This window comes from Lygodium microphyllum, chromosome 13 (genome assembly GCF_053477565.2).
Source record: "Lygodium microphyllum isolate KBCC chromosome 13, Lygodium_microphyllum_v1.1.10, whole genome shotgun sequence".
NCBI lineage: Eukaryota > Viridiplantae > Streptophyta > Polypodiopsida > Schizaeales > Lygodiaceae > Lygodium > Lygodium microphyllum.
In genome coordinates, this window is record NC_141147.1 from 60,990,909 (window position 1) to 61,010,476 (window position 19,568).

General features: G+C 42.1%; 1 protein-coding gene across 2 annotated transcripts in view; it reads right to left on the reverse strand.

Moving 5' to 3' along the window:
- LOC148026681 (ribonuclease II, chloroplastic/mitochondrial-like) overlaps nt 1–3,296 on the reverse strand; it is a 74,839-nt gene extending 71,543 nt beyond the window's left edge. For both annotated transcript variants that reach the window (XM_087691150.1, XM_087691149.1), the window contains exon 1: nt 3,043–3,296. In XM_087691150.1, coding sequence (XP_087547276.1) covers nt 3,043–3,125 — 83 coding nt within the window. In that variant the 5' untranslated portion in view covers nt 3,126–3,296. The remainder of the gene's footprint in view (nt 1–3,042) is intronic.
- Nucleotides 3,297–19,568: the final 16,272 nt, after the last annotated feature.

The following is a 19,568-nucleotide window of genomic DNA, read 5'->3' on the forward strand; positions in this document are numbered from 1 at the left end:
TCCCATGATAACATCGTCGATGATGCACGCGATGACATGGCATATCTTCTAGAAGGTTCTATGATGACATGGCAAGGGTGGGGTCACATGGTTGGCTGGAGGATGTTCTATTAAGGGTGCGTTCGCATGGAGTGTGGATTCATATGGCATGGGCAAGAATTAATCCGTACACTTGATCATGGCATGTCCATGACAACTCCAATCTTTGAGACTTCTCAAAGTAAGAGGTCTTTGTTCTTCTATCTTCATTTTGCTTATTACAACGATTTGACATCTAAGAATGCCTGTCTTTGAAAGAATAGACAGGCTTCTCATTTCAAAACCATTGCAACAGTAGTACTCCATGACTCTAGACCTGCAAATGCACTCAAAAAATCTGCATTTTGGTATCGGGCAGCCCGAACACTGAACGAAGGGTAAATCAACTATACCTTGCAATGAGGAGTTGTGGATGTCCCAAACACTTCGTAGAAGGCCCGAAAAAAGCAGCAAGATCACGTTCTTCATGACAAATCTGCTCCAAACAGCAACCCCGAGTGTGGTCTTTCTCTTCATAGAGTCTCCAAGTCCTCATTTTGACAATGATAGCATGTGAGAGTGCACAACGGAAGAGAAGCATAAACAAAGAGAGAGAAGGGAAGAGAAAGCCTGCAAAGAAAGAAGAGAATGAAGTGATAAATCTGCATTGAATCTCAATGGAAGCTGAATACAAAGAATGGACTGATCAGTCCCTACAAGCAGCCCAAGGCATTTGTGAGGGCACCGAATCAGACTAATGACCAACAGCAGCACTCAAGATAGAGGAGAGGCTGAAGTTGAAGTGTGCTGAATTCTGCTGAAGAAAACCTGTCAATAATGGCAGCAACCAGTCACCCTACTATAAATAGCAAGAAATGCCCAAATCTCACCGATCTTGTCAAAGTGGCCCCAAAAATGCTAGCCAACTGCATTTTCAGCAAGAAAATAATGCTAGCAGCCACATAACATGCTGATTGCAAAATAAAAATGTTGATCACCTTTGCTAGGTGTGAGCAGGTCCTCCAACCACTAAAAAAGAAATGCATGAGGCTAGAAACTCACCTCTAACAGTGTCCACACACCTGAAACTCACTAAAAAAGAAATGCACATGAAAAGAATGGGCTGAAAGTTGAAACAATCGGAGCTCCTATATCTTCATCAAACTCCAACAAAGCTCGCAATCAAGAGATGATAGATTGACAAGAGACGAGCTAACAATCTTGTGGGGATTGTTCTCTATAAACTCCCAAGTTTGATGTTGTGGCCAACCCCTTACAAGGTTAGATATCAGCAACGCTTGTCAGCTTTGATCAAACATCCTCCATGTTACGTGAGCATGAGGCTTCTTTGTGTTTATAGAGGAGGCTCCCATCTCAATATGGCAGCGCGAGGCTTCTTTGTGTTCATAGGGGAGGGTACCATCTCAATATGGTGGCAAGCACGATGCTTTTATAGCTTCAAAGAGGGGTGCCTGGCAAAAGAAAAAAAAAAGCTCATTGTTGTCATCGTGTCAAAAAGGGGCATCTCCAAAAGGATTGCAAGAAACTAGCGGCACAACAAAAAGGGAAGGAGAAGCAAAAGAGGAAGGTAAGGACTCCTCCAACGAGTCATCATTGTCATCGGATCCAAACTCCAACTCGGGCCTCTAGCAATGATGAATGCAGCAAAGGTCTCCAAATGCCATGAAGGCTTCCTCTTCAATTTTCTAGCCCTACTGGTGCTAGCATCCCACACAAGTCCCCAGTGCTAAAAAGGGCGCGGGGGGGGATTGGCTAAAGTGCATGAAGTCCGAAGACAAGGGAAATGGGCGGTCTATAGATACAATAGAGCCATCATTGTAGAGTTCCAAACACCCAACGCACAAAGGAAGTAACCATCTTAAAATGTTTAGGTGGACCTTTTGACATATTATACCCCTATCTTATAATGATAGGTTGATCTTAAAGCTCACTTTTAATTTCTGATTGATTACACCTTATTGACACCCGAGGTGCTATGTACAAATGATGATTGGTGTACTTCATTTTGTTCTTTAGGTCAGTTTTGGCGTCCACGTGACGTTAATATAGCTAATTAACCATCTCTCTCTCTCTCTCTCTCTCTCTCTCTCTCTCTCTCTCTCTCTCTCTCTCTCTCTCTCTCTCTCTCTCATATATACTATAGAAAGCTGTTTTTTTTAAATATAAAAGTTCACTCTGATGCACCATATTCATTGATGCTTTTTTAACTCAACCAAAAAGGTGCTCATAGCAAAGGAATTATCCTCAGAAGGTTATTGTAAGAGAAGCGTTGTAAGCGAACAATATAATTGAGTGTTTGAAGCCTACCACCAAAACTTTATGCAACCTAAAGGCAATGGGCTCACCCACAAGATGCAAGTGCCCACTGCAGCCTTGCCCCACACATGAAGACCAAATCTACACGGAGCATACACATATTCCAGCTAACAACTAAAACTGACTGGATCTTCAGGTTATGCAGCACGAAGCCAAAATTCGGTTTAGCCATCTCCTCCACATACTGACATAACTGTTGAACTACGGCCTTTTATGACATCCCTCACCGGGCAGCCTGACGAGTGACAGCCAACTGCCAACAGCTATGTAGCAGTACTGAGGACTTGTGTGCATGTTGCAAGGTGTGGCTGGCCGGGCACAAAACAAGGAAGATGGTAGGGTGGAAGCATAGAATTCCTGAAGTCACAGAAGTGCAATGCCTTTGTAGGTGTCCAGCCCCATATGCTACGGTAGCTGGTATCGCTGCTGTCAAATATTAGGACAAGCATGAAAATCCACCAACAAACTAGTCTCCCCCTCTGTCATTCTACCCATATCTGTTGGGACTGTGATAAAGTACCTACTGATAAGGGTTCGTCTGAAATGTGAGACCTCAAAATTGAACTGATGAGGCTAAGAGAGAGCCATCAAATTAACTTCATCAGTCCCTAAACTGAATGGCGTCCAATTCGAGTGGACTAAAATATCGTATGGTGAGCACATGAGACAGAAAGCAGTAGAGCATACCTGCTGGTGTTGTAGAAACGATGGCCCCGAACTGTAGGTCGAGCTATAGAGACGCACCAGTGTGGCCTGAACAGAGCAATCATGTTCACTCCACTTGAGACGAGAGAGCCCTAGGACTCCATGCCTCCACGCTTCATGCCTCCGATGTTTCTGGCAACTTGGGTTCATTGAACAGCGTTTAGAGCAGTCGTTAAGGCATAGGCATCTGTGTGTAGCTTAAGAAGCCAGGTTCAATTGGGAAGGATGGACTAGTGGATTTCAAGCTCTACCTATATAGGACGCTATGAGGGTATCTAACAATATGCCATAAACACCATCGTATTTTTTAAATATAAATTTAAAGATTTTCAAATACATTTGCAAAATTGATAAAAGAAGGTTTAAAACCTTGAAACTTTGGTGAATAATTTTACCAAAAATTGCAAATGCATGCAATTTAACTCAAAAAAGTCCTTCTAAAGTTTTGATCTAAAAGTTTTTCAATCCACTTTCAAACATGTTTCTAGTGAACTACTCTCGATCTTTACTCTTAAAGAGGCCTCAAAGGTGATGGCCATAAGCACTCCTTGTGCAAGGCCTACAAGGGGCTACCTTGTGTGCAATTGCCCACCCCTTCAATCACAAGAAAAGAGTTAAAGTAGATTTTTCATTTATTTCAAAAGATGTGTATTCAAGAACAAACGATGCAACATTTTGTTTGATTGTATGCTAGTTGGTCAAATACACTTGGTGCAGTGCATCTTTCATCCCTTATTTTCAATGTTGGGCATGGCATTGAGAGGATGCATTACTACATTATGTTCTTTGAAGTTCGTTTGGTCCTTTTTCTTGTATAATGTCTTTAAAAACAAAAATGCTATCATTAAAGTTACAAAATTTGCAAAGTGGTTTCTAGCTTAAAAAGAGGTTTCATTATTCAAAATTATTTGTATCCACCCATTGAGGAGTGCTTGTTATTAGGGGCTATTCGAGAAACATAAGTAAACTACTTACTATGCATTAGTTGTTGGGTGTTAATAAGGTCCTTTAAGCCGATCTAATGTGTTTTCTTTATTGTTTTTACAATAGCCCAATGACTTCCTGAAGTGCTTTATTACTCATGTGTCTACTTTTGTAACGGATGAGATATAATAAATTGTTGCAACCAATAATTTTTATATTTATTCGGCCTAAATATTTAATGCCATGAGGAATCTCCATTCTTATTCAACTTTATATTTGTGATATCTTACTACTATATTGTTTTAGCTATAGGTTCGGAAAGCCCTGAACCTCCAGAGGGCTTCCCGAACCTACCCCCTTTTCCAAACCTCCCTCCCCTCCCCCTCCCCTCTTTCTCACGTGTAATATCTCATTTTCTCTTCCCCCTCCCTTTTTTCATTAAAATCTCCCCTCCCCCTCCCCACCTCCCTTTTTTTAATTAAAACCCCCTTCCTTCTCTCTCACTTATAATCTCTCTCTTTCTTTTCCCCCTCCCCCTCCCCCTCCCTCTCCTCCCCCCTCTCTCTCTTATGTAGGGCCTAAGCTCTCTCTCTCTCTCTCTCTCTCTCTCTCTCTCTCTCTCTCTCTCTCTCTCTCTCTCTCTCTCTCTCTCTCTCTCTCTCTCTCTCTTTCTTATTTTAATTAATCAAAAAGTTTACATTTAAAATTTTAATCTAAGAGAGAGAAATATACAAAGAGCAAAAAAGAAAGAAGAGAAGAGGGAGGGAGAGACAGAGAGGGGGGACAAAGAGAAAGAGAATTATAGAGAGAGAAAATATAAAATTTAAGAGAGAGAGAGAGAGAAAGAAAAAAGAAAAAGAGAGGAGAGAGGGAGGAGAAAGACACAGAGAAGAAAATGAGAGAGAGAAAGAGAGAGAAAATAATAAGAATAAGAGAAAGAATTTGAACACAGTGAGAGAATTATAGAGAGAGGAAATATAAAATTTAAAAGAAAGAAAGAGAATTATAGAGAGATGAAATATAAAATTTAAGAGAGAGAGAGAGAGGAAAAGAAAAAAGGAAAAGAGAGGAGAGAGGGGGGAGAGAGATAGAGAGAGAAAATAAAAAGAAGAAGAGAAAGAATTTGAACACAGAGAGAGAATTATAGAGAGAGGAAAGATAAAATTTAAAAGAAAGAGAAAAAGAAAAAAATTAAAGAGAAAAAAAGAAAAAGAAAAAAGAGAAACTTTTTTAATTAAAATAAAGAGAGAGAGAGAGAGAGAAATAAATATACAAAAAGCAAAAAAAAAGAAGAGAAGAGGGAGAGAGAGAGAGAGAGAGAGGGGAACAGAGAGAAAGAAAATTATAGAGAGAGAAAATATAAAATTTAAGAGAGAGAGAGAGGAAAAGAAAAAAAGAAAAGAGAGGAGAGGGGGGAGAGAGACATAGAGAAGAAAATGAGAGAGAGAAAATAAGAAGAATAAGAAGAAGAGAGAGAATTTGAACACAAAGAGAATTATAGAGAGAGGAAATATAACATTTAAAAGAAAGAGAAGAAAAAAATTAAGGAGAGAAAAAAAAGAAAAAAAGAGGAGAGAGAAGGAAAAGAGAGGAGAGGGGAGAGAGAGAGAGAGAGAAGAAGAATAAGAAGAAGAAAGAGGAAGAGAGATGGGAAAAAAAAGAAAAGAGAAATGTCTTTTTAAAATTTAAATATTTTTTGAGAAAGAGAGGTAGGAAAAAAGGAGAGAGGGGGGAAGAGAGAGAGAGAGAGAGAGAGAGAGAATATATAATTTAAAAGAGAGAAGGATAGAAGAAAATGTGGGAGCTTTCACTCAACCGCCGAGACCCTCGGACCGCTTATTGTTTCAAGCGTTCCAAGCCGAGCACTAATGGCTACCTCTCACATAGCCGACGCGCAATGCCTACCTTACGGGTGTAGTGAGCTTACCTCCGTGCCGTTCGAGTTACCTCCTCTTCCGCGCACTCCGATAGCTCCACGATCCAAGTGCAAGCTTCAAGCAAGCTCCATCCTCAAGCTCCAAGCTCCAAGCTCCATTGCCACGAGCAAGACAAGAGAAGAGAAGAGAAGAGAAGAGAAGAGAAGAAGAGAGGAGAAGATGGAGAGCTTCTCCTCCTCAGTCCCTCACCCTCACACACTCACTTCCTCACACTCTCACACTCCCTCTCTCAAACACAAGCTCAAGCAAGCAAGAACAAGAAGAAGAAGAAGAAGAAGAGAGCTACTTTTGGCCACACACAAGAATGAGCTTCTCATTCACTTTTCAACTTTATATACAAAACCCTAAATCCCTTTTGGGCGGTCATCCCCTTTTCCCCTTTTTACATGGCCGGCCGTAGCCTAGGCTCTTTTTCCCATTGTCCTTCTATCTTCCTAGATTCCTTTCCACCGCCTGTCTACATTTACAAATTGCACGGGTGAGAGCCCGGCGCTCTTTTACAAGATTTCAAGGTGCGCCTTTTTATTTTGAAATGCGCCTTTCCCCTTTTGTATTTGCCTTGGACTTTTAAGGTTGCCCTTGCGCTTTTGGCTTTTTCTCCTATTCTTTCTTCAATCGGGCTACCTTTTTTCCGCCTTTGCCCTGCGTCTTTTTTATTTCCTTTTGCTTTCTTCGTGTTGGGGTTAACATCACCCCCCTCCTAGACGAGTGCCAGTCCCATGGCACTCACTGTCATAGGTAGCAGGCTGTAGCATGCACCGAAGATGTGGGTGACAAGGACGCCTATGGTTTACATAGAGGAGTGTTGGTGGTGGTGTGAAAGAAGGCCCTGGGGGCCTGTTGGTGGTGGCCAAGCTGGCTGGTGGAAGGGTTGTTGGAGTTGTTGGTAGGGCTATTCTGTATTGGGGATTGCATTGATAGCCAGCACAAGTGTTGGTTTGTTGGGGATTCTGCACATGACGATTCTTTGCGGGCTTGTCGGATGGTAAGGGATAAGCATTCGGAGTTGGGTGTTGATGAAGAGCGAACGATACTGTCGTTGGAGTCTTCAACACCTGCAAGTGAAAACCTCTCATGTGGTCTCTCCCGAAGGGTAGTGCTAGTCTTCTCTCTGTGCACAAGACATGTTTTGATTAGTTTGGGAGACAGGTCGAACTCTAAGCAAGCCTGGAGTATTGTCCTGCACTTGAGGACCCAAACTGTGTATATACTTCGGTGCAGATATTATGTGAGTGCTCGTGCATACTTAGATATTACGTAGTTAGAAGACTGTGGGCTAGTTTCTCGTAACAATGTGTGGATGAAGCAAAGTTGTCCATGTTGAGAAGAAGTACACGTGAAGGTATAGGAGACATCCTTCGCATTGTGACTGCATGATGGAGCATAATTGAATACAGGGACACCGCGCTTTCGGTAGTTAGAAGCTATTGGACTTGCTTGATGAGGACGGTGTACATTTCATGGCCAATCGCGCGGGGCGCACCCCAATGGATCGCAATGGTATTAAGGCAGTAGTGCAAAAGGGAATTGTGCAAGTGGGTCAGGGTGACAGGTCTAACCATAGGCGAGACAAGCTCCCTAGGTATGTCCTGCCCTTGATGTGCCCTGAACAATTGTGAGTGATGCTAAAGGGCGAGGGGACTAGGGACGGAGCCAGTCGATCAAGGTCACTGGACGTACCTAATTTGAGGACCCCTAGGTGCTGTGTTGTGATCGTGGGTGCTCGTTATCTTTTCATTCGTTTCTTTTCTGTCTTTCTTTCTTTCTTTCTTTTCTTTTCTTTTCTTTGCTTTTGTTTTTTTGACCTGCCTGAGTACAACCATTACAATATGTTGAGGCTATCAGCCTTTGAATGGGTTGGAAAATGTTAAGCTTCGAAGGCTCAGAAAATGGATAGTACAATGATGATTGTACCCTAGCCTCATTGTTAGGGAAGCAGTTGACGAAAGGGGGAGATACACTTGAGATATTGCAAACCTCCTTGCGGCGCATGCGATGTTGGTACAATTGAGATAACGACTGCCGTGAGCCAACTATAGAGCTTGACCCAGAAAGGGGGCGTGACCCAGGAATGCGTTTTGGGCCATGCAACGTGGGTGGTTGGCAAGGGTGATTCATGATTTTGGCAGCGTGGCTTTGCTACGGCTCCTTGGAGGGTCGATGGTCTTGCGGTGATTGGGCATTGAATACTTTCGCCCAAAGATCTGTCTCATCCTGTATCCACTTGTCGCATCGTGAGAGTGGGGCTCACGTGGGGTTGAGCAGGGAACATGTCGGCCGGGACATGAATGGTGTAGTCCTGGGCCACTATCGTTTCCAGAATGTCTTTAAACAATTCATTGAATTCTTCCCTTCCCCGAGCTGCCCTTTCTGCCCTTGAGCATCTAGGGCCCGGGCGTGAGCTGGGGGTTCGTGCCACTAGTGCTGCCACCTGTTGCGTGTTTTGAGTCTTGGCTTTCTTGACTCGAGGATTCTTCGGCCTTCGCCCTGGACAATGGCGCTTAGGGCCTCGCTTCTTGGCGTACCTCTTGATGGTGGGCACATAGCGCTCCGGTGGAGGGGCGCGTGCCACGTGCTCCCGTCGTCTGTGAAGAGCGTCTTTGCATGCCAGATGTCCATGGTTCTCCATGTGTTCCGTCTAGAAGCCTGCAAGATGCAATCCAAGGGTTAGACCTTGATACAGGATACAACTGTTCACATGGAAGGGATTTTAGTGTGGTTTATCAAGCGCCTGTGACAAGAAGGGGAGGGGTGAGGCATGCAGTGTTTCATCGTAAAGGGATGGCCCCCATGATGATGTTCGGTTAGCCTCCAGCCATTAGCCGATATTAGCTTATGCTAAGTTGTGTGGACTGGTTGTCATGGAGTGGGATAGGGCACATCCTCGGAAGGGTAGACCAAAACGGGAAGGTGTATAGAAAGGGACTGCGCCCTGTCTACAACATCAGTGTTGTTGGTCAAGGCCTCCTATGGTGGTAATGTGGGTTGCATGGCCTTCACTTGGAGGTGGGAATGGTCACACGGCTTTTAAATGTGTGATGAGAAGAGGACTTGAGGAGCTTAGCCTGTCAGACCCAACTCTTCTGCATGCGCTTGACTATCATTACTTGTGTGTGTTGATATTGTTTATACAAGGTGACACAAGAATCTGTGTTTATTTATAATGTCACTTCATGGGGATAAGAACCAATTGTAGAACTCGGGGTTGTACTGGAGCGTGGCACACGCATCCAGCACTTGTGGCAGCTTACTTAGTACCAATAGATATTTTGCCACATCGAGCAGCATGGAACCTTGTCCAAGTCTACTGGCAATATGTAACTCCTCCTCAGTGAGAACCTTATCAAACAGAGCGTTCTCTTGGCTAGTTCCAGCTAAGTCCGTACCCCGAATGGCAGTCAGCACTCGAAGGGAAGTTGGTGCCACATATGTTGGGTCCCTTTGGGATCGCCATGTGGCCAATCGCTCCTCAGAGATTGTCATGATCTGAGCCCCTAGTTCGGCCATTGCAACGCGGCGTTCACACCAACGCTGTTCAAATTGACTTCGGCCCTCTGTTAGTCGCTTTAGTTGCTCTATGTCTACGAGATTCGGTCGGCAAAGCTCTTCATTGAACGTGACAGTTAAGCGCAGTTTGTTAGCCTCCTCGTTAGAGATGAGTTGCATGCGTTCATGTAAGAGCTTGTTATAGTGCTCGTCGAGATGTTCTTGCTCTTCCCAAGAAAAGGGGAATGGCAAATATTCTTCAAGCTGCTCCTTAGGGCATGCGCCCATGTCCGCAAGGGTGTAGATACGTGCGAATGCTTCGAGCTTAGCATCCAACTCAGTTAAGAATTCTGCAACGCTTCTATGTTCAGTGAGGGCTTGCTCGGTTGCCATCTCATATATGATTGCTCATGCCCTTGGGGTTTCCATGTTTCTCTAGGGGCTTCGTTGTTGCGTTATGATTCTTCCTGGATGTGACTAGTGTGAGTTCGTCACCTTCTTGTGACCGTGTTGCATCCACTCTTGATTGGTCAATGTGGGTTCTATTGTCAGTGGATTGAGCGTTGAAAGCAACTGTTGATGGCAACCGCTGCTTTGATTTTTCAGAGCACACGGATGTGTCTGAGGTTTCACCGCTATTAGGGGAGACATTTATGGGTTCATTGGTGGATGGACTCGATGCTTCATTCATCAGCTCTCCAGCACTCTTCATCCTAATGTTCTTGGGGTCCGCAACTACCTGCAACAGTTGTTGTTTTCGCTGTTTTCTCCTTTTTTTCTTGGTAAGCACAGGTGCATCTAATGGCTCAGGACCCTGGGCTAGGTCGACCGCCTGATGTGCTTGGTTGGGCCTTAGCATCCTCCTTCTCTAGAGTATCCTTCTCTTCACGTGAAAGGTCGTCTCACAGAAGAAGGAAAGATAATATGGGAGAACCTTCGAATACAATCTCTAGTGATGTTTTGCACAGTTGGTGCAAAATATGAATATGCTTATGCAGGTACAACAACAACAATAGGTGATGCAAGTGTCAGCTCAAATAGAACATGTTGTGATGAATGCTTTGCAAGCAGTTGAGTGTGAGGTGAAGTTATTCAATGGCAAGAATGTATCTGCATATGTACATACCTATGGTTAGAAGATAGAATTCTTTGGAGTGGCTCAATTTGCATGGAGCCGGTATTTTGTACGTGTTACTGTTCATGAACTGAAAGCACGGATTACTGAATTATACTTGCAGGATGCTGACTGGGTAGCCTTCAAGAAGACACTCAGGGAAGAATTATACATTGAGGACACCAATTTGATTACGCGTAAGACTTTTCAGGAGCGGGTTATACAACCCAATAAGGGTCTTGTGGCTACATAATTGTTAAGAGAATTTGAAAGTCGATTTGAGCAGTTGGATCTTGCAGAACAGCAAGCTCTTGCAAGTCAGAAAATTGAATTGTTTCTACAGGCAGCTGATCCTGAACTTCAAGAGAAGCTTGATGATTTGCTGGAGGATCAAACTATAGAGACAGGTTTGAAAACAGAGTGGAGACATGTCAAGGAAGCTGTTACTGCGCTTGTGAAGAAGCATAGAAGAAGAGAAAGATTGCATGTCTCTAGCTTCCCCACTATTACGGATAAGACAGTTGAAGTATCCAGTAAGCCACCCGCTTCTGTGGCTAACCCTATGGTTGTACCTGCTATTGTTTCCTCTGTGAGGGAAGATGTCTTGGATGAATTGGTCAAAGGGATGTGGGATCTTCAATTGAAGGTTGCAAAATTGGATGAAAAAGGACAAGAGGAAAGGGGACAGGCAGCAGCCCCTAAACTTGGAAAAAGATGTATGTGGTGTGATAGTTTGCAGCATGAGAGAAAGGATTGTGCTGCCTATCAAGAGGCCTTGGCATTACAGCTTATCTTTTGGAAAGATGGCAAGATCCATGCACAAGAAACAGGATTGCCTCTTGCTTTGAATTTTGGAAAGGGAGGTATGCAGAAGTTGTTGGAAGACTTGGCTATCCGAAATGCTTATGCGGCGGTACATGCTTCTACTTTTGGTCTACAATTGGATAGACTGCATGGTCAAGTGATAGTTGGTCCAAAGGCTCAAATATGGACACATGCTTTACATGCAGTTGAAAAGAGAAAGGTCACTGATAGTGAAATGTCTCATGCAGGGCAAGACATTCGTGGCATAACTGGTTGGGAATCACCGGTAGATGCATATTCAGTGTATGCATATTTAGCAAAGGTACAAAACACGAATGTACTTGTGGAAGAAAAATGAAAAAGAGATGAAGATATTGCAGGGATATCTAAAAGAATGACAAGAAGAAGTGTGGATCAGCCTAAAGCTGCAAATCAGCCACCTCCCGAGCATGTTATGGAAGAGGTCAGTCATGAGCAAAAACAAGATAACAAACAAGAGGGCAAAAAGAAGGGTAAGCAGCCAGGACATAAGTTGCAATCTGACATTGAGACAACCACAGATCTTAAGAAGGTTCTTGAAGAACAAATCTTAAACAGTCGGGTAGAATTTACCTTGGGAGAGGTGCTTGGCATTGCCAAGCGAGAATTTCATGATGAGATCATTGACATAATTAAAAGGAAGCATCAGTTTCTTGGTGATACCACTAGTGCATTGATACAATTTGAAGAGGAAACTGGTTTGTTGGGTATTCAGGCTGAATATGAGCATGAAGTAAGTATAAGATTGTCTATGCAGGATACTACTAATCAATGGACAGCATGTGGAAAAGAGAAGAAAGTGGCTGAAAATGCATTGTCTTGTAGCAATATGCATGGTGGAGTAAGGCAAATGCAACAATATGGAGAAGAGACTCTAAGATTTATTCCTCGCAGTCACTACATAAGAAATCATTGGGCTAGAGCTACCATTGAAACGGTAGTGAAAATAGGGGAACATGAAACTCCTTGTGTTGCTTTACTTGACCATGGGTCTGAGATAAATGTCATTGAGCGGGGATTGTATGAAAATGGTGCATGGCCTGTGGACACTGATCATGGTTGGCGTATGAGGGCTGCAAATAATTCTTCAAGGGAGCTCTATACTGCATGTCCTAATGTAAAAGTGACAATTGGTGATGTACAGGAAGAGAAACACTTCTTTGTGCAAGATAATTCCTCATATGTAGTGATTTTGGGACAGCCCTATATTACAAGTGTGCGTATGGAAACAAAGGTGCTTGATGATGGTTCTGCTTATGCAAGAGTCAGAAGCAAGGATGGGAGAAAAGCAGTCCAATTTCTTACTGTTTGTGTTAATCATCCTAGAAATCGTGATACACTTCGAGAGTCTCCTTTGGTTCCAAATGCAAGGGAATTCAAAGACCTGGATTTTCATTAAGCACTGCTGTAATGCAGGGCTATAGTAGTGCTGTTCAGAGGGTGTACTCGCCTCTTGATGAAATGAAGCATGTATTTACTATTGGTAATTCTCAGTTTACAGCAAGCAATTCATGTTGGTTTAAGCCTATGGAAGCTATCTATAGGGCTGAACGCATATCTATGAAACAGGCTATTAAGAAACTAAGAACATTGGGGCTGTTAGCTGAAAATGATGGCATTTCAAGCATATTTTATGGGCTGAATATTACTGACACTATGGCTAAAATTTCAGCAACTATACATGCAGAAAATGAGGCTGAAAACAGAGTGTTGTCAGTATGTTCTTTGGATATGTATGATGTTATAGCATTGTTTACTCAGCAGGAAGGATTACAATGGGTTGAAGCACTTGTGGAGACAAAGTATAAGACAGTTGACAAAAAGGTGAAACCAATTGCTTTGCCACTTCCACCAAAGAGTGAGGGTATGTATGAAAAAGTGTTAAGGCATCCAAGCTTATGGGATCCTAAAGATATAGGTCATCAGTTTACATTTGAAACATTACACGAATTGAAAGTTGGTGCAGAAGGGTTTCTTTTGCCTACTGAGAGAAACTGTTTTATGCAGATGTTGGCTAGACATGGGAAGGCATTTGCATTTCAACCAAGTGAAATAGGTTGTGTGGATCCAAATATTGTCTCTCCTATGGTCATATTTACTGTGCCACATGTACCATGGAACTTGAGGCCTATTCCAGTGCCTAAAGCTTACTTGCCAAAGCTGATGGATTTGCTAAATGAAAAGATTCTCATGAAAATCTTGGAGCCTTCTTCAGCCCCGTACTCAAATCGTTGGTTTGTTGTGCCCAAAAAGAATGGTGCTTTGAGATTTATTCAAGACATGCAACTGGTCAATAAAGTGACCATAAGAAATGTGGGTGCAGGTCCTGTGGTTGATGAATTTGCTGAGGCTTTTGCAGGCAGAGAGATCTATTCTTTGGGTGATCTTTACTCGGGGTATGATCAATTTCAACTTGCAATTGAAAGCATGGATATCACAACCATGAAGACTCCTTTAGGGTTAGTACGGATGTGTACTCTCCCACAGGGTGCAACAAACTCAGTGGCACACATGACAAATGCTATGAATAGGGTACTCAGGGATTTTATACCACAATTGACTATGCCCTTCTTGGATGATGTTCCAATCAAAGGGTGTGCAGTGGATGAAAAGAGTGAAGAGATGGATGCTCATGGATGTAGACAGTTTGTTGCAGATCATATTGTCAATTGTGCGATGATTTTGACACGTCTAGAAGAGGTGTATTTAACTCTTTCTGGAAAAAAGTCTGTCTTTGGAGTTGAAGAGGTTTTGATTGTTGGGCATATGTGTGGGCCTTATGGGCGAATGCCATCACCAGCAAAAATAGATGAGATTGATAGAATGCAAGATGTATGTACGAATGTATCAGAGGTGCGTAAATTCTTGGGTGCATGTGTGTTCTATTTGATATGGATTCCTCACTTTGCACATGTAGCCGATGTTCTTTATCAGCTTCTAAGGAAATGTCAAAATTTTCATTGGGAAAGGAAGCATTAGAAAGCAATGAAGAAATTGAAGCAACTCTTAAAATCTACTCCTACGTTGAGAAAGGCTGACTATTCACATGGAAAGCCTATCATTATTACTGTTGATATAAGCCCAATCGGGATTGGATGGGCAATTGGGCAAGATGAGAGGAAGGACAAAGATATGCAATTCGCTTTGGTGCTAAAGTATTGATTGAACGACAGAGAAGATATCCACATGTTAAAAGAGAATTACGGGGAATTGTGACAGCCCTTAAATGTGATAAGGAGTATTTTATGGGTGCTCATGTAGTCATTGAAACCGATTGTTTGCCAGTATTGGGTATGATTACTAGTTGTGCTACTCCGGATATTGCTATGCTCCGGTGGATTGCATACATTAAATCTTTGAACCCTGAATTTTAGCATATTGCAGGAAGAGATAACCCAGTGGCAGACATGTTATCTCGAGCACATTATGAGAATGAAGATGGGATGATGGATGAGGAGGAAGAAGATGACTTTCTTATGGTTGAAAATGATGTTGCAAGAGTGAATTTAGTAATGCAAGGTGTTGCTACAACATTAACAGAAGCTTGGACAACAAAGAGAATACACTTTAGATGTTTTGCATCTTGTGTAGAAGTATTTTTGGAAGACAAATATGCAGGAGAGTGGCTGAGAATTGGTCAATATCTCAGTACATTAACAAAGAGAGATGAATGGTTAGATGAGGAGTTTAAGAAGATCAAGAGGAAAGCCTATGGATTTTTCTTAAAAGATGGATACTTATGGAAACATGCTAAAAAGAAACAAGGTATACCATTGCGAGTTTTGGGTGACAGAGCTTCACAAGTAAAAGTAATGCAAGAATTTCATGAAAGCTTATGGGCTCGTCATAGAGGTGTTTGGGGTACTTTTACAAAGATCAAAGAAAGATATTGGTGGTAGGGTATGTATAAGGATGTTGCTCACTTTGTGGAAACATGTACGACATGTCAAATATATTCAACTGTGAGACATCGGGATTGATTGCAACCCACATATCCATTGTCTCTTCATTTTAAGTGGGTGGTGGATTTGGTCACAATGCCTACAAGTCTTTGGCAAATGAGGTATCTTGTGCTTGCTCGTGAAGACTTGACTAATCAAGTAGAAGGGAGAGCTCTATGTACTAAGACGACAAATGCCATATGTACTTTTCTCTTAGAAGAGATCTTTTGTCGATATGGCTGTATGGAAAAATTATAGCTGATAGGGGTGAGTTGGATGCAGATGAAGCTCATGATTTCTTTGTACGATTGGGGATAAAGCTTGCTTTAACTTTAGCCTATAACCCTGAAGGAAATGGCAAAAGTGAAAGAGGTCATCCAACTATTGTGAAGGCATTGGCAAAAGCATGTGGAGAGAAGGTAAAAGAGTGGCCATGATTGCTCCCTTATACTTTGTGGGCTGGCAAAACAACTCATAGTGCTGTTACAGGATATATGCCTACAGAATTGATGTATGGTCAAAAACCTATCATGCCGATAGAAGAGATGACAGTCACATGGAGTGTGTTACCTTTGGTGGAGGAGTTGAATCGAGAGTTGACATAGAGGCATCAACTGCAAAGTTAAGGGCAGCAAGGATACATAACAAGAAACGGTTTGACAAAAGACATAGACTGAGACCAAGAGCCATACAAGATGGGGATTGGGTATTGGTTTATGATAGCAATTTAGATAACCAGCATAGTGCCATGCGTAAAGTTTCCAAAAGATGGTTTGGACCCTATGTGGTAAGACATGTGTTTGATAATGCTACTTATGCATTAAATGAGATGGATGGGACAGTCATAAAACTTCCGATAGCAGGGAAAAGAATCAAATTATTCAGAAGGCGGGAATCTACTACCTATGGTTGCCAGAATTGGAAGAAAATAGTGGCCATAATACAGGGGCTAGCCAGGAAGATATGGAAGATGAAGAAGTAAAGGATATGGTTATAGAGGATGAGGAGGACTCAGAATCCGGTGACAACTAGGATTTTGGCACATACCGGATGATGTGCAGGTTCAGAGGGGGTGGATGTTGTGATGTTATGAGGGCACGGTGTGAAAAAGTATGGAATGCATCATCATTCGACTTCTCTATTGATCTAGAGAGTCAATGTGATTTGAGCAATTAGTACTAGTGTGAGTTGCATGGATTATCTGAAAATACTAGATTTTTGGATAATTTTAGACTATTTTTTATATTATTTATTGTAAAAATCCAAAATTTTTAAAAAAAGCTTCTAGATTAGGATGGCATGCAAAAAGCTAGTTGCTTTTTCAGCCAATTAGGAGATTTTTCATAAAAAAGACAGATTGACAAAATCGCGCGCATCGCGATCATTATAAACAGGCTGAAAACTGCAGATTGAACTGAAAGAAGAAGAAAGAGTGATCTGGGAGATCCGTGAGCAGGTGGCCTATAGTTTTACCCCCCTTTCGGAGCCAACGGAGCCATCAGATTTGGGTTCCGAACAACAGAGAAAGAGCTGATTTATCTGTCCACGTTTTTGGTCTACAAAGGAGCTCCAGGAGAACTAATGCCTAGAGATTGCTTCCGAGTAGAGCAAAGATTCCAGGTTCTTTCAATACATATTATTTCAATTCATTGTGATTTGTTTTTGTCGTGTTTACCACTTGGGCATTCTCTATCTTCTCTTCCATCTCCTATCTCTACTTCCTTCTACCTCTGATCCCTAGTGGATTCAACCTTTCAACAAAAACCCCTCTGACAGTGGTAGGTTGTCTAGCTGGTTGTATAGTAGCAAGAGGCTCCTCCTCGAATATCATCCTACATACCTCAACGACATGCTCAAGTTGCTTATGCATTTTCTCCTTATGGAAAATAACTTCATGGATGCAGATAACCTTCCAAGCTTGCAGATCCCATATGTGATACCCCATCTCACTAACATCTCCATAACCAAGAAAGATGCATTTCCTAGACTTAGGATCCAACTTGTTGCACTTGTCACTGGGTACATGGTAGAAAGCCTCATAACAAAAGATTCGCAAATGAGAATATGAGGCAGGTTTTCCAAACCATACCTCCTCTGCAGCCTAATAGTTTTTAAGAGCAATACCATGGGGATCGATTTATCAAGTGTACAACAGTTGTAATTGCCTCAACCCAAAAATACTATGGTAAGCTTGCCTAGCTAAGCATACTGCAAACTCGCTATTGAATTGCCCTATTCATGCACTCAGTATTTCATTCTGGGCTGGGGTGTAGGGCAGTCAACTGATACTTAATACCTCTCTCATCACAAAACTACTCAAAGGATTTAGAGACATACTTATCCCCATTATCTGACCTTAGGCATTTCAGCCTATACCCAAACTGGTTCTCAACCAAAGCAAGGCAACTTTGAAATATGGCCAAGACTTCCAATGTCTGCTTGATAGGATATGCCCAGACCTTATGCATGTAGTCATCAATGAACGTAATGAAATACTTCGCATTGCGTGACGACTTGCAAGATATGGGACCATATACATCCAAATGAATGAGAGCCAATGACTCACCCATTCATGTCATAACGAACTTTTTATGCATATTACGTGTATGCCTACCATACAAACAATGATCACAAGACTCAAAGCACTTATAGTCAAGGGACAAAAGTTATTGCAAAAGGGTAAGCATTTTCATTCCTTTCAAGGACATATGCCCAAGGCAACGATGCCAAAGAGATACATGTTGAACTACATCCACTGCCAAAACATGGTCAACTGACCCATATATAAGAAAGGGGTAGAGAGTATTAGACTTACTACCATGTGCAATGACGAGATTTCCCGAGGGTAATCCTCCATGAGAAATCACCAAAGGAGATTACATAACTTGCATCATCCAAAATGCCAATAAAGATAAGGCTCTTTGTGAGAACTAGTACATGACATACATCATGAAGAGTAAACATGCAATTTGAACCATGAACATCACCAATACCAACTATCTCTAGTGCCAAGTCATTGCCCAAACGGATAGATCTAGTCAAACTGCGATCAGAATGGAAGATCCTAAATCTATTAGCCATTAGTCTTTGCACAACATTAATCTCTTCAATCTTAATGCCTAACTTGCTAGGGACAATGTTGCGATCATCATTTTTGTCCTATACTTTAACCTTGCCCTTTTCCTTGCACTTAACGTGCATTTTATGGTATTGTGGCAAAATATGCCCTTCTTTCCCATAGTAATGACAAGTCAATGAGGACTTGCAGCCACAGGGTTTACTGTGAGACTGTCCACATGACTGAGAACGAGACTATTGAGAGTCTCATCCATGGTGGTCATTACCGCTCCTACCATTGTTGCCTTTAACTGTTAAAGCATGAGAGGTGTGAGAAGCATCGATGTTCTTTTTGTTAACCTCTTCATTCAAGAGTGCACCCTCTACACCCTATAACTCTAGCCCATCAGTAAGCATGTTTACACGCATAGTAGTATAAAATATATTCAATGATCCATGCAATGTAACTAAGAGGAACAAAATGGGAGAGATTGCCCTTGAATTCAATCCCTATGAAGACAGATTGCTGAGAATAGAATGGAACACATTTAAGTGGGTTGATATGGAAGCACTCTCCTTCATGCAAAGGTCCATGAGTTGCTTCAAGCAATACATTTGAGAAGCCAGGCTCTATTTGTCATAGACATTGTGAATCTTATCCCATAAGTCCCATGCGGACTGCCCATCAAATACAACATTATAGAACACCTGCTTAGAGAGGGAAGATATGATGGTGGACTATATATTTGGACAAAAGATCAAGAATCTCAATAGTCCACAACCCAAGGCACTTGGATGGGTAATAATCCTGAATATAAACAAGTAGCAAGGATAAAAAACTTGGTGCAAATCCCTAAAAGTTCAATCTGTAAGACAAGGCATTGATGACACTATCGCCACATGGATGAAAGCACCAATTAGTAGGTTAATGATGAGAAGACCATTGCTGATATGGTTACTTAAAGCTCTTCTTGAGGCTCAAGTATACTATGGGGGCAACACACATATTTGGATATCCAAGCATAAAAGGCATCATCAAGTAATAATGAAAACTCCTAACATTCCACCTAAGGTAGAACCCTTTGTATGATCTCGATTAAAATAGAGCGCAAGCACAACTCTCCTACGGCAATGCCTTTACTTAATACTCTAGAGCAAAAAGTTGCGAGACAGCGCGCACGGAACGCTAGAGCGAAATAGTTGTGC